At 32.9% G+C, this 15426-nt stretch overlaps 1 protein-coding gene across 2 annotated transcripts in view; it reads left to right on the top strand.

Moving 5' to 3' along the window:
- The window catches only part of LOC109437976 (charged multivesicular body protein 1B2), a 29444-nt gene extending 15853 nt beyond the window's left edge, over positions 1-13591 (top strand). Inside the window, exons 2-8 of one of the 2 annotated variants that reach the window (XM_019717530.3) lie at positions 1385-1482; positions 3381-3527; positions 3922-3990; positions 4073-4180; positions 7843-7886; positions 10309-10381; positions 11037-13591. In XM_019717530.3, coding sequence (XP_019573089.1) covers positions 1385-1482; positions 3381-3527; positions 3922-3990; positions 4073-4180; positions 7843-7886; positions 10309-10381; positions 11037-11081 — 584 coding nt within the window. In that variant the 3' untranslated portion in view covers positions 11082-13591. Of the gene's footprint in view, positions 1-1347; positions 1483-3380; positions 3528-3921; positions 3991-4072; positions 4181-7842; positions 7887-10308; positions 10382-11036 lie in introns of both variants that reach the window. The other variant, XM_019717527.3, reaches the window with a different exon arrangement.
- Positions 13592-15426: the final 1835 nt, after the last annotated feature.

Below are 15426 nucleotides of genomic sequence, written 5' to 3'. Positions count from 1 at the left end.
TATATTTTACATTAAAAGTACCCAGAAATTCACGCACATATACTCATTTTCGTAACAATTCTAGGTATATCTATCATTGATGAAAAATACTCAGGGTAGCAAAGTCATCCCTCTTATTGTTATTCGTAAACAAGGTGTTAAATTAGAACCATGGAGCCATTGATACATGAACAAGGTAGCTTAATTTATGATTTAGCTTTGGTAAATAAAACCATCAAATAATTCTTGTTTTTTGATAGTGATATAATGCATCCTAAAGTCAGCTCTTTATACACTGTATGTGTACCTTTCAAAAAAAAAAAAACTAACCTTTTTCATAGATGTTCTGAAGAAATACAGATTCAGGGTTAAAAAGAAAGTAGATTTTACCATTTTCTACAAGGCAGGAAACACATAGACTTCTTAACTAGTCATTTAATCATGACACAAACCAGTTGATTTTAAAATAATCCACACTGCTTTGTCATGTTCATGTGCAAATACTTCATATTTGTTTTTGTTTGTATCGTGAAAATGAAAGATTTATGGATCACTAATTGGAGTCCTATTGAATAGAACACTTTTCTTCCCATTATTACTATTTTTTAATTTAAAATGTTTAATCTTAAAATAGTTATAGACTTAAAGAAAATTGCAAAAATAGCAGTTATTTTATATCCTTCACCAAGCTTTGCCTAATGTTAACATCGTACAAAACTATAGTATAATTATCAAGAATAGGAAATCAACATCACTACAATATTATTAATTAAACTACAGTCCTTACTTGGATTTCACCAGTTTTTCCACTAATGTCCCTTTTTCTGTTCCAGGATCCCATATTGCATTTAGTTTGCTTGTCTCCTTCGTCTTTGCCACTCTATACCAGTTCCTCTGTCTTTCTTTGCTTTTCATGAAATCGAAACTTGAAGAGTACACTGGTCAGTTATATCCAAGGATGTGTCTTAGTTCAGCATTGTCTGATGTTTTCTCTTGAGTAGATTGAGGTTATGTGTGGGTTTTTTTTGTTTGTTTTTTTTGTTTTTTTTTGGCAACACCACCGTAGAAGTGATTCTGTACCCGTCTCAGTTCATCATTTTGGAAGGTAAATGATGTTGAAATGTCTTACTACTGGTGATGTTATCCTAGATAAAGTTGTGTCTGTCAGGTTTCTCTACTATAAAGTTGCTACTTTCCCTTCATAATTAATAAATATCTTTCTTGCTGTTAATTTAATGAAGTTTTAAATAGAAAACAAATGTGGAAAGGATAAAAATTGTTCTGCTTTCTCAAATTATTTGTGAAGAGTTGGTTTAAATAGCATAATTTTATCTGATAGTTTTTATAAATTTAATTTCTTGTTTTCAGTTAGGTTGGGAAATGAATAGCCTTAACATATTTACAGAACACCTATTTAACTTGAAGTTTACAGCAAAAGAACTTAATAGGAATGCCAAGAAATGTGATAAAGAAGAAAAGGCTGAAAAGGCCAAGATTAAAAAGGTAAGCGTTTTAAATATTTTTACCTTTTTTAAGACTCACGAGATAAGCTCAGTTAATCATTGAAGAGTGATTAATTGTTTCAGTTTATTTTATATTGAAGAAAGATTACTGGCTTTAGCATTCTAAATAAAATATCTATTTAAATTTTATTATCTGACATAGTTAATAATGGCTCTTTTGTTTATTACTATTTATGTGTTCAAGTGTGGCTCACATACAGACTATAACTGTTCTGTTACCTGCATCTAAAGACTATTCTTTGCTTTGTTGCCAAAACCACTCTTACTGAGAAGTATAAAGCCTACATGGAAGAATAATATTTAACATTTTGGCTCATTTTAGTTTCTGTAGTCTCTAAAATTTTATACCTAAACAGTATATAACATTAATGCATATTGTGATTTGTGTACTGTATATTTGCTAGGAGGATTCACAATACTCAGAATATTGTTGTACTCATGGCTATGATGTATTACACTGAAAGGATACAAAGCAAAATAAACAATAAAAAAAGCCATAAAAAAGGAAGGAAATCCTGCCATTTGAAACATGATAGTCCTTGAGGGCATTATGCTAAGTGAAATAAGTCAGACAGAGAAAGGCAAATACCATATGATTTCACTTATGTGGAATCTTTAAAAAAAAAAAAAACTCAGAGAGAGACAACAGACTGGTGGTTGTTGAGGGCTGGGGGGTGGTTTGAGTGAAGTGGGTGAAGGTGGTTGGTCGAAAGGTACAAACTTCTGGTTATAAAATAAGTCCTGGGGATATAATGTATAGTATGATGACTATAGTTAATAATACTATATTGTATATTTGAAAGTGTCTAAGAGAGTAGATCTTAAAAATGCTCATCACAAAAAAATTGTAACTATGTGTGGCTATGGATGTTAACTAGGGGGGAAAAAAACTTGGGAAGTGTGTGAGGTTGCATATCCTAGTGTACACATATTTATCACATTGCTGCTTGTATTAGTCAAGAATTGGAAACAGACTAACTACCCAGCAATCAGGGATTTTAATCAATCCATGTTCTCAAATTTCAGTCACTTCTGTACCTTCTCGACTTTGCTTTTTTGGAGGACCATCTGAACTATTTGACATTTTCCTTTAAATTGACACTTAACTTTAGCCCTGCCCAAAACTCTTATACTAGGAAAAGCATGAATTTATCTTAGTTACATCCATTTCAAATATACATTTAAATAAATGCATAATTAAAATGAAGATACTTATGTCTGTATTAACATCTAATATCATTTCATGTACTATCAGTAGTAGTTGTACCACACACGAGAAAGCCCTGGTTAATGGCACATTCATACTACACAGGCTTTAGAAATGATGATGTAGTTATATATTTGATTTAAGAAGATGTCTTTTTAAATATTAGGTGAGAAAACAGTATGCTTTATGCATTTAACTTTTAAAATAAATTTATATTGGAATTAATAGGTTTTTGTACTTGGAATACTATACACTCACTAAAATATTAACAGTGGTAATGGCTCAGTGATGTGATTATGGGAAATGTTTTAAACTTTATATTCCAATTTCTTAAAATACTAACAAGCATATATTTTCTAATCATAATTTAAAAATTAAAGAACACACAGTGTATAGATGATGTATAGATGATGTATTGCAGAATTGTACACCTGAAACCTATATAACTTTACTGACAATTGTCACCCCAATAAAAATAAAAAAAAAAAGAACTATAAATTCTCCATTTATTTCCTTAAAAACTAATTGTAAAAGCTCTTAAATATTATTAAAAATAGTTAATTTGGGGTTTTCTCTTTTTAAAATATCTGTACTTTTGCTTCCTTTCTTTACCAATATTTACTTTTGCTCTTTGTCTTCACCATTACTTACTTTTGCTCTGCTTAAAACAGGCCATTCAGAAAGGCAATACAGAAGTTGCAAGAATACATGCTGAAAATGCAATCCGCCAGAAGAACCAAGCAATTAATTTTTTGAGAATGAGTGCTAGGGTTGATGCTGTGGCAGCCAGAGTTCAAACTGCAGTAACAATGGGCAAGGTAAGGCTTGATACCTATAAACAGTAGTAACTCTTGATTTAAGTTTAATGAGAGTATTAGGAGTTGTCAGAAATGTAAATTCATTGCAAGGTGCTACATGGTGCTGGTAAAGGCCTTCATGGGCAAGAGAGAAATAGTCAGAGTGCTTGGTGAGGAAAACGATTTTGTCAGTGGCTTTTAAACTATGGCCTATTACTTGTCTTCCAGTGAAAAGATGGTCGGTGCCTAGACCAGAAATACACACTATATTTTTACTGTTAAGGAAAGGGTAGACAAATTTCATAAGTTGGTCTGTAAGTAATGTATTTAAGAGACTACATACATTTTGAGATTACTTATAGTACGCTCAAACTTTTTTTGTTGTTGTTCTGTTTTGTTTTTATACTCCCAATAGGTAACCAAGTCCATGGCAGGTGTAGTTAAGTCTATGGATGCTACATTGAGGAGTATGAACCTTGAAAAGGTAAAAAATATATATATGTATTTGATGTCAGATAGCATCTTTTCAGTGTAAGTTTTTCTTATGGCCATATTTCTTTTTACAGATTTCTGCCCTCATGGACAAATTTGAACACCAGTTTGAAACACTGGATGTTCAAACACAACAAATGGAAGACACAATGAGTAGCACTACAACCCTAACAACACCACAAGTAAGAATAGTTTCTCTACTTAGAATAACTTTTTCAAATTACCCAACTTCAAAATAGAATGGCTTTGTGAGCCTAAATCATATCTAGAATGCAAAGTAAACATGGTGTATCTCCAAAATGCAAGTAGGAAGTTATGCTCTGCCCCTGGATTCCTGAGAACATGTTGCAAGATGACATTCCCTATTTTGTTTTGAAGTTCTAAGACTCATACTAGGTCACATATCTCAGAGCGTTTAGACCTTGATTTTTCCTTGCTGCCAGTGGTTCTTACTGATGAAGGCATTACAATAGATGCTAACTGAGGCCAGTGGGTATTAGGTATTATCCTGAGCCTCAGCTAATTCATCTTATTGCAAATGTTTTTCTGCTTCCCCCCTATTCTTTAGGTATGTTATTTATGCACAAGTCACAGGTGAACGCAAAGTAAATGACAAGATCGATTATTTTTCAGAAAACTAGGATGTTTACTAAACAACTTAGAGATGTGCTGCAGAGAAAATTAATTAAAATGTGAAACTAGTTTGTATGTGACACAAGCCATAAACAGTTTTGTGAAATTTAAATATTCAGATAGAAAATTTCATTATCACTCTTCTCTTTGATCCTAGTACCTATCACATGGTTAATCAAATAAACAAAGAACTTGTTACTACTACTTGGGATGCTAATATGGAAAAAATATAATTTACAAAATAGGTTAGGAAGAAATCAGCAACCATCCATCAATATTTGCAGATAACTCTTTTCACTAACAGGTAAATAATAAGAGAACAAGCTATATTCAAGTTTTAGAGTTAAGAAGAAAGAATTCATGCGTATGTCTTATAGTGAGCATATATTTAGCCATTACTTTTCTACCTTCTCTAGAGCCTTGATCCCCAAAATCTCGTTCAAGAATTAGGAACATATACATCATCTGGAAGCTCATTAGGAATGCAGAAATTCAGACCCCATCCACAGACATACTGAATTAGAATTATTTTATTAAGATTCTCAGATGATTTTTAATGCACTGAGTTTGAGAAGCACTGTCCTAGTGTTTCTGATTCTTATTCACGCACCTTAAGTGATCCCCAGGTGATTTTATGAAATACAGGTGAATTGGAAAAATGACTTGAAGTCAGGATATTTGGATTTCTAATCCCCACTCTACCACTAATTAACTTTGGGATCTTAAGATATTTATTTATTAATAAATAATAAATGTGTACCTGTGTACCTCAGTATCCTTAGCTGTAAAATTAGGGGTTGGATCTGATGACATTTAAATGTCTTTTAGCTCTGAAAATCTTGAGATTCATTCACCCAACATTTATTGAATGACCTCTCCTGTTTCAGATATTGGGTTAGGTGCTGGGGACATTCAAATATATACAAAACATTCTCCATAAAAACTCAACCAAAACTTAGAACAGAAACGGAGAGGGTTTAACACATTTAGGGCCCAAATTGTCATACTCTGCTAATGAGAAGTTAGAATTTAAATTGGCATATCCACTTTGGAGAAGCAATTTGGTAATATCTATAATCTGTTCTTAACATAGCCAGAGTGATCCTGTTAAACAAGTCAGATCATGTTACTCTTCTGCTCAAAACCCTCCAGTGGCTCCACATCTCCTTCAAAATAAAAGCTAAATTCTTTACAATGGCCTGTATGTAAGGTCCTGTGGGATCTGCCTCTCCCTGCTTCTCTAACCTTATATCCTACTACTGTTCAGCACTCTTCTTAGGGACTTACCCTCCTTGTTATTTCTCAAACACACCAAGTTCATTTCAGTCTCAAAGCCGTTCCTCTTGCAGTTTACTTTGCTTGAATGTTCTTCCTCCATCTAGCAGACATCCTCATTGCCCACTCCGTATCTCCTTCAGCTCTTTGTTCAGATGTTATTTTCTCTCAATGAATCTTTCCTAACCATCCAACTTAAAAGTACAACAGCACACCCGCCATTCCTTATAATTCCTACATCACTGCTTTATTTTTCTCCATAGTACTTATCACCTTCTAATATACCATATAATTTTTTTAAAAGTTATAATTGTCCCCCTCTTTCACATGCACATGCAAGAATGTAAGCTTAACAAAGACAGGGATTTTTTTTAAATCATTTTTGTTCATTGATGCATTCCTAGCATTTAAAACAATATCTGGCATAAAGTAGGTCCTCAATTAATATTTGAATAAATCAGAGTGTATGAAAGTGTATGTAACTTATAATCTAGTTCTTCTACTTCCAAATTTATACACAAAGAAACCTCTACATGTGTACAAAAATACTTATACATGAGACTGTTCATTGCACCGTTGTCTGTATTCAGGAGAATTTAAGGAAAAAGTCTGAATGTCTAGAATTGAATGGATAAATAAAATTGAAAGTATTTATATACTGTAGTATTACATAGGAGTGAATGTGAATGAACTAGATCTTTAGATCTCAATATAATTAGATCTTACAATGCTGAATGAGAAAAGCAAGTTGCACAATAGTATACATATTATATTACTGTTTAAGTAAATTTAAAACACACAAATAATGGTATTTTAGATATAAAGTAAATTTTTTTTACCAAATGTAAATGCACATAAGCAGTCAGTCTATTATTTTCTGAACTTTTCCTGCATTTTGGAAATATTTTAAAAGTTAATGAGAAAAGAGAAACTTAAGGGCCAACAATAAGGGTAGTTAGTGAGTTGCTAAAATCATACACCTTGCTAATGGTAGAGCTGGGACTCATCTTAGAAATCCCACTTGTATGTCCAAAATATTTTTAACCACTAAGTTAAAAACAAGAGGTTTTGTTTGTTTGTTTTTAATTGGGGAATATTGGGGAACAGTGTGTTTCTCCAGGACCCATCAGTCGTTGTCCTTCAATCTAGTTGTGGATTGCGCAGCTCAGCTCCAAGTCCAGTCACCATTTTCAATCTTAGTTGCAGTGGGCACAGCCCACCATCTTAATTGAACCGGCAACCTTGTTGTTAAGAGCTCGCACTCTAACCAACTGAGCCATCTGGCCACCTGACTAGGGACTCAGCAGCAGTTCGTTGTCTTCAATCTAGTTGTGGAGGACACAGCTCACTGGCCCATGTGGGAATTGAACTGGCAACCCTGTTGTTCAGAGATCGCGCTCTAACCAACTGAGCTGTCTGGCCGCCCCAAACACAAGAGTTTTTTTTTTGTTGTTAATCAGACTATTTCCTGAGAAATCCTGTACTGCAGTAAATATCTCAATATACTTATATTTTATTCATCTCTAGATATTTTTAAAGAGTAATCTTTAATATCAGTTTTGTATCAACTAACAGAACGGTTATGATTAATCTAAAATTCAAATCTATTTAAATACAAGCAAAGTGGATTAGAAAAGAACTTTATAAATTGGTTTACTCTGAGAGCTACATTACCCAGATTCAAATTATATGTGAATATCACTGCTAATATTTTTACATAGCCTCATAATTTAAGGCTTTATCATTTAACATTATTCAGAAATATTAATAAATCTTTTTTGAAATAATTCAGCTCCCTCTAGTGGTAAACAATATATTTTTTAAATTTCTCTTTTAAAAATTGTAGGCCAGTTCCCCCTTTTTAAAGCAAAATCAGAAACAGAAACCACCCAAAAAGCAATAGTCATTAAAATACAAATTCTCATATTCTTTCTAGAATCAAGTGGATATGCTGCTTCAGGAAATGGCAGATGAAGCTGGGTAAGAAGTTATTCAGATGTTTTGGATAATCTTGATTTGATATCAGGAGGTCCTAAAATTATGTAATGTGGATAAAAATATTTGTATTCAGCACCAATGGTTAGAGTTAGGTTTTTGACCCTAGGATTTAGTGTTGGAAGGACCCTTGAAATAGTCATCCAGCTCTTTGCCATGCTTGCAAAAATGTTCAGAACATTCCAGTATTTTCTTAAAAATCTCTGAAGATACATTAATTTAGTGTGTGATAAGAAATTGAGGAAGGTAATTGAATGAGTCAGGAGAGTTTGAACATTTTCTCGATACCTTCTGTGTTCAGCACATATCAAATGTTTGGATTCTTTTTTTATATAAAAAGAAATGCTGCTACGATCAGGCCATTAAGTCTTAAGCCCATTTTGATTTCTGCAAACTGAGCAATATGTGGCAAAATGTCCAAGGGGTTTAAAGGATTGTAGCATTGCATCATTGCAGCTGGTCATATATTTTTTAAAAATAAATAAATAATTGACACACTTTGTTGTACTGCAATTAGAAATAGGGTATCTATTAATGGGCTGTTTATTTCAGGCCCTTCATGTTTGTGGGGAATGACTTGACCATGATAGTATCTGTGCTACAGAAGTCATGTTATATCAGTATTTTCTAGTGTATTATTTAGTTCAGGAGACCATTGTAGGGAAAGATTAAAATATATTTTTTTCAAAGATAAAGATAAAGATAAAACTGGGTGATACTAAAGTTTTATACTTTATCCTTAAAGATAGAATAGTAGATTGAAATAGGGTTCATATATTCTATTCTTTTCTCCTGGAAAGAGAAAATTTGAAGACACCTGGAAAACAGAGTTGGTGAATAGCATTCTTGTATCTTGATTATGTAGAATGAACAGTTAAGTTTGTCAGCTGTTTAGATCACTAATGTGTCATTAGTAAATTAAAACCAAAGTTAATCAAGTTTGCAATATTTAAGAGCAGGGCTGATGGTTAGGTTGTACACTGTTTTGCTTTGTTAGTGTCCTGATGTAGCTAGCCCACATACCAACAGGGAAGATAGCAAGAAAGGTGATTTTTGTTAAGTATTACAAAAGAGACCAAGGCATTGTGTGTCAGAAGACTCCATTTTAGTACAATGAGGCTAAGGACTTGTTTCCATTCCTACCAAAGACTAAATAAGAACATAGGGCTTGAAAATATAGCAAAGAAGGTCTTGTAAAATGAATATTGCCACATTATAGCCTTGCTGACCCTCAGTGGGAATCAAGTTCAGTAGACAAAGTTTTAGTAAGATTTAGAGCAGGATTTCTTAACCTTGACACTACTGATATTTTGGGCTAGATATTCCTGGAGGCTGTCCTTTGCATTGTAGGATGTTTAGAAGCATCCTTGGCCTCTACCCACAAGATACCAGTAGCACCCCTACCCAGGTTGTGACAGTCAGAAACACATCCAGATGCTGCCAAATGTTCCTGGGGTAGTGGAGGGGTTGGGGCCCAAAATCTAGAGAGTTTAGTTATATCAATAAAGAGTGGAGACTGGAGCAGTAGAAATAGGTAAAATCACTGATGTTGAAATACTGATGCCCATTCTTAAAGATGTTTAAGTATCTGAATTCTGTTTGAATTTGTGATTTCCTCAACAAAATTTTAGTATAGTGTATCTTCACTTTTTAAATAACAACCTATCTATAAACTCTCCTAATGGCTGTTAAAGTTACTTTCTTCCCTGTACAGTGTATTCAAACTGAAGTCAGTATACAGTAGTTGAGAGACAGGCAGAAAGTCTAGTTTATATCCTATAGGAGTCTCCGGTTATAATGGAAATTAAAATCACAGGCCTTGGAGGCAGACCTAGGTTCAAATCTTCTCTGTCACTAGGGTGATCTTGGGCAAGTGTACTTAACTTTTCTAAACCTCAATTGTATGGGTGGGTGCAAGTAATGATTCCTAGTAAGGGCAGCTCAAGAGCTAGACATACTGAATTTGAAGTTAGCTCAAATGTTAGATATGGATCCTGAGGCTACATTTATCTAGCCTTTTTTATCTTTGCATATTAATTTTCCTTTACAGTGTGGGTCATATAGTAACTTCCAGTAAATTGAATACATAGCATGACTTATTTTGGTGTTTTGTTCAGACGACTAGATCATTTTCCTGTCTTTTATTAGTTTTTCTATCGTAAGATCACCTACGTGGGTCACCATTAGGGCTCAACAAAAAAATGCTTTAAAAGTAGCTAATTCATTTATCCTGAGGTGGACAATCAAAAGATGTTTAAGTTCTGTTTACATTTATTAATATTTAAATTGAGGTAAAATACTATGTGGAATATTTGTTTGTAATAAGCCTATTTTATTGCTTATAATTACATAAGAAGGAAAATGACTATATTAACGTTCATTTATGCTAATTATTTTTAAATTGTAGCCTTGATCTCAATATGGAACTACCACAGGGTCAGACAGGATCTGTTGGCACAAGTGTTGCTTCCACGGAACAGGTAGAAGTTGGATTTTATCTTGATTGGTATGAACTTCATGCATGAATTACATATATGTTATGTATATATTTATATGTATATGTAAATAAATATATATATATATACCTTTTATAAAGAGTATTTCTCTTTTATAAAGTATTATAAAGTATATTCTTTATTAAAAAGTATTATAAAGTATTATACTCTTTTATAAAGAGTATTTTTCTACTATAATATGACATCATTAATTAGCAAAATGCAATTAGCCTTTAGCATCTCAATGATGGACATTTTCTATTTGCATGCACATTTCATTTAGAGATTGGATTAGCTCCCCTTCATAGCTTCTGCTCTGTTAAGTTCTCCACTTATTTTGAAATGTTTAAAAAAATATTTTTTTTAATTAAAGTTTATTGGGGTGATAGTTGTTAGTAAAGTTACATAGATTTCAGGTGCACAATTCTGTGTTACATCATCTATAAATCCCATTATGTGTTCACCACCCAGAGTCAGTTCTCCTTCCATCACCACATATTTGATAAAAATAAACTCTTAATTTTGGTTCTTGTGTGAATTTTTGAGAAAATGTTTTAATTTTATTTAAAATGTGAGCTATTTAAAATGTTAGTGATTTATATTTGTCATAGTCTTCTGACTTAAAATTTGCTTCCTCCAGGATGAACTATCACAGAGACTTGCTCGTCTACGTGATCAAGTGTAATTTAAAGAACCAGTGCTTTTGTTTACATCACCTGCTTCTGAAATATTTTGTGTATAGATAGATAAGTTGTACTCCAATTACACTAAAAACACCATATACTACAGAATGCTTAAACACTATTTATGTATATTGCTTTCTTTTGCCATGCTGTACTTTCCAATACTTTAAGAAATTCCAGAGTTTCCATCTTGACAGATTTTACAGTTCTATATATCATGTTAAAAAGTGTGACGGACTTTTTTTTTGTAGATGTCTTAGCTTGTATATGAAACATCTTCCTAAAAAATTACATTAAAAATCTAGCACCAAAGTACTACAGAAATAAAGTACTTTATACAGAATAATGTATAGGATAAAGGTTTTGGTTTCTTTTTAATTCAAAGCAGTTTTAAACCCCTGTCTGCATTCACATGTAATGCATAAAAATAAAAGGAAAAACATGTTTACTTAAAATGGTGACATAGCCAAAAACACCTCATTTAGTGTCATACAATGGAGAGTGCCATTTTTTGTGTTTTATGTTTTCTGTTTGTTTTTGTTGTTCAAGTGGAAATAGAGTTGATTTTTAATCTGCTTTTAAATTTTAAATTATTGGAATTTTTACCAATTTTACTAGTAATCTAATGACCATTTGAATTCCTTAAATTTAAAACAATTTTTCATTGATAATTTCCCAATATAACTAGAAAAAAAATCTACAACATTAAATCCGAGAAGTTAAGGTTTGCTCAATTTTTAAATTTTTTCTTTGCTAAATATCACTGTTGTTAAAACTCAGAGAAATTTAACCTTTCATATTTTCAAAGAAATTTGAAACACATTTTTAATGATTCTATTTCTACTCTACCCTTGTTACACTGTATTTTAAAAGATTAATTTACCTGGACTTAGTATCATTTACATTTTCCATTGGAATGTTGACTGCTTTTTGAGAATCTTGGCCTACATTTTTAAGGGAACCAACAACAACAACAACAAAAACAAAACAAATTTGAACCAATTCAAGTAACAACTACTGTAAACCCTGGTTAAATGTGTTTGTTCTTTTATTTTAAACAAAAACTCTTTAATAACTGGAATAAATGAAGTGGAAATAAATGTTAGAATAAAATGTTTTTCCTAGCCATGCGAACAGTTTCCAGTCCAATGGAAATTGGATGCACAACCTAGTGGGTGAGGGCACTGAGAAGTCCTAAGGTCATAAAGAAGAATAAACTCTGGAAGGCCAGGCTACTTGGGGAAAAGCATTTGATGGCTAGCTGTTCTACTTTCCATTTCCCGAGAAATATTTCTGTTTTACCACTAACATGAACAGATTAACATATGCCTGCAATTTTCTGATATGACGTTGGACAATTAAGTTCACAAACTTGTTGCAATGATGTTGCTAACATTTTTTTGATGTCAGAGGGATTATTTATTATGAAGTTGTACCAACTGGCCAAACAGTTAACCAAGTTTACTATTTGGAAGTGCTGAAAAGGCTGCATGAAAAAGTTAGACAACCTGAACTTTTCGACCACAATTCATGACTCTTGCATCATGATAATGCACCAGCTCACACAGCACAGTCTGTGAGGGAGTTTTTAGCCAGTAAATAAATAGGGACACCCTATTGGAACACCTTCCCTACTCACCTGATCTGGCTTACAATCATTTCTTTCTTTACCTGAAGATAAAGGAAATGTTGAAAGGAAGACATTTTTATGACATTCAGGATACCAAGGGTAATACGATGACAGCTCTGATGGCCATTCCAGAAAAAGAGTTCCAAAATTGCTTTGAAGGGTGGACTAGGTGCTGGCATCAGTGCATAGCTTCCCAAGGGGAGTACTTCGGAGGTGACTGTAGTGTTATTCAACAGAGGTATGTAGCACTTTTTTCTGGGACGAGTTCGGGAACTTAATTGTCTGACCATGTATAGCAGTCTAAAAAGTGCAGACATGACCAAGCTATATTTCAGCAAGTACTATACTACTAACCTAGGTTAAGTAGGTAAGGTATTTTTTCATTACTTACTGCATGATTGGTCCATGAAATAATTTTAATATTTCATTAATTTCTATTGAAGAGCAGATCTGTTTAGAAAAATCTTTCCATTGCTAAGTCATGAAGGCATTCAAAGTGCAATTATGGGTACTCTTTTTTGCTAAGCATTCATATATGTTCCCTACTGTAAATGACAGAGTATATAAATGAAGATTATTTTCACTGGTTAATGAAATGAGAAATTACTTTTTTGGTAAATTTGGTTTAAACCTATGTAACTTTCTTGGTACTTGACTGTATGGTGTGACTTCAATGTGGTAATTTTCCATTGTGTTTATACTTGATGCTTTGTCCTTTCTACTTAAAGGGTAAGTTTGTTTATATTGGAACATACTGGGGAGCCACAGAAGAGATTCTGGCAGACTGAAATATCTATGAAATAGAATTTTCTTATTTTTCCATTGGTGGGAAATGTAGCTTTTGTTCTTTTGCATTCAATAAAAAAATTGATAAATTGTTAATACGGCTTACTTAAATCTAGAAATATAAATGGTTCTGATCTAAATATAACTGCTCATAGTTTTATTTGTTTATCAGCCATATCAGATTTGACTTTTAAAAATATTGTTCTTTGATATTACGAGGTGTGACCAAAAATACGGTGAATGTTTAAATTAAAAAATGTATTATAGTAAAAGACGCATTGCCATTAATCCACCTCAAAATACTCTCCCTCACTTCGAACACACTTATCCCATTGTCCTTGCCACTTTCTGAAGCAGTTCTGGAAGTCCTCTTTCATGAATGTCTTTAGTTGGGCTGTTGTGGCTGCCTCAATGTCCTGAATTGATTCAAAACATTTTCCTTTCATGATTTTGACTTTAGGGAATAGCCAGTAGTCACATGGTGCCAGATCTGGTGAATAAGGTGGATGAAAACACACTGTAATGTTTCTATTTGAAAGAAATTGCCGTACCAGAAGTGATATGTAACACGGAGCATTGTCATGATGGAGGATGTATAAAGACACTCATGAAAAAGGACTTTCAGAACTGTTTCAGAAAGTGGCAAGATCGATGGTATAAGTGTTTGAAGCAAGGGGGGAGTATTTTGAGATGATTAATGGCAATGTGTCTTTTACTGTAATAGTTTTTTTTTTTAATTTAAACATTCATATCTTTTGATCACACCTCATAAGTTTTACTTCTGGAATTATTATAAATAACAGTAAAAAGTTCTTTATTACAATTGTTCTTAAACCAAGAGCCCCACCAACCTGTACCTTGTTAGTATAAATTACATTTCTAGTTTGATAAGTGATTCAATTATTGAAAAGTAACACATGCCAGACTATACTATCTTGAAAGGTAAACATCATAGCACCTTTAATTTACCTTCAGTTTTAATTCCTTATCAATCTAGTTTTGTCCTGATTTTTTTCTAAGTATTGGACTATATAATTTGATAGACTATGTAAGGTCAAATGCTCAGAAGCATTTTACTGCACCTTCACCTTCCTTGTAGGCAATGTGGCTATTGTTTAAAGAGTTTTTAAAAAGCATCCCCGACAAAAATTATATCCCTGTTCCTATGCCTTGATGCCTAAAATCTTCCACTTTCCTGTGAACCATCTTAGGTAAACATTAGGGGCTGCGTTATTTTATCTGGTTTAATTTATTACCAATCATTGCTACAGAGAGGAAACAGGAACAGGAGATAGAATAGGTAAATTATGATAAGAGGTGACTTTGCTTTATAGTTTAGAGAGTTACAGGAATGGAACCTTGGACAAACTATCTGAAGAGAATCTAATAGTACTAGTTATTTATAAATAAACAAAATGATTGATGGGATGCCAAAGACAAACAGCCTAATAATTTTCTACATAACAGCTCCAAGATAGACTTAAGTTGGCTGTAGTGTAGACTGTAGAGGAAAAAGCCCTGGATCCAATCTGTGGTGATTGAAGTGTGTTTCTAGCCCTAGCTCTGATACTGATTTCTAACTTGGCTATTTCTCTTACTTACCCCATTCTGGGCCTTAGGTTCTCTTTCTACGAATCTTTCCAGAGTATAGTATATCCTTATTTAAAGGCATCAATGGGTTCCGTGACTTTAAGTGAAACAACATTTAATGAAACCAAGTTTATCATAAGCTAATTGATACAAACAGGAGTTAAGTTCCTACAGTATCTCAACATTATAATGAAATGATGTTGAACAAAGCATTATTTGAGGACCTGCTGTATATTGGTTGTACAAATTGAAGTGAGTTGCTGTACTACAGTACATTTCCTCTATTCTCTGTTTGCTACCATTCCCCCAAAATAATTCCAAATGCTGTAGTAAGATGTTAT

Source organism: Rhinolophus sinicus, chromosome 18 (genome assembly GCF_057876585.1).
Source record: "Rhinolophus sinicus isolate RSI-liver-muscle chromosome 18, RSI-T2T, whole genome shotgun sequence".
Classification (NCBI taxonomy): Eukaryota; Metazoa; Chordata; class Mammalia; order Chiroptera; family Rhinolophidae; genus Rhinolophus; species Rhinolophus sinicus.
The sequence above is the reverse complement of the archived record's forward strand: the minus strand, read 5'-3'. Positions and strand labels throughout refer to the sequence as shown.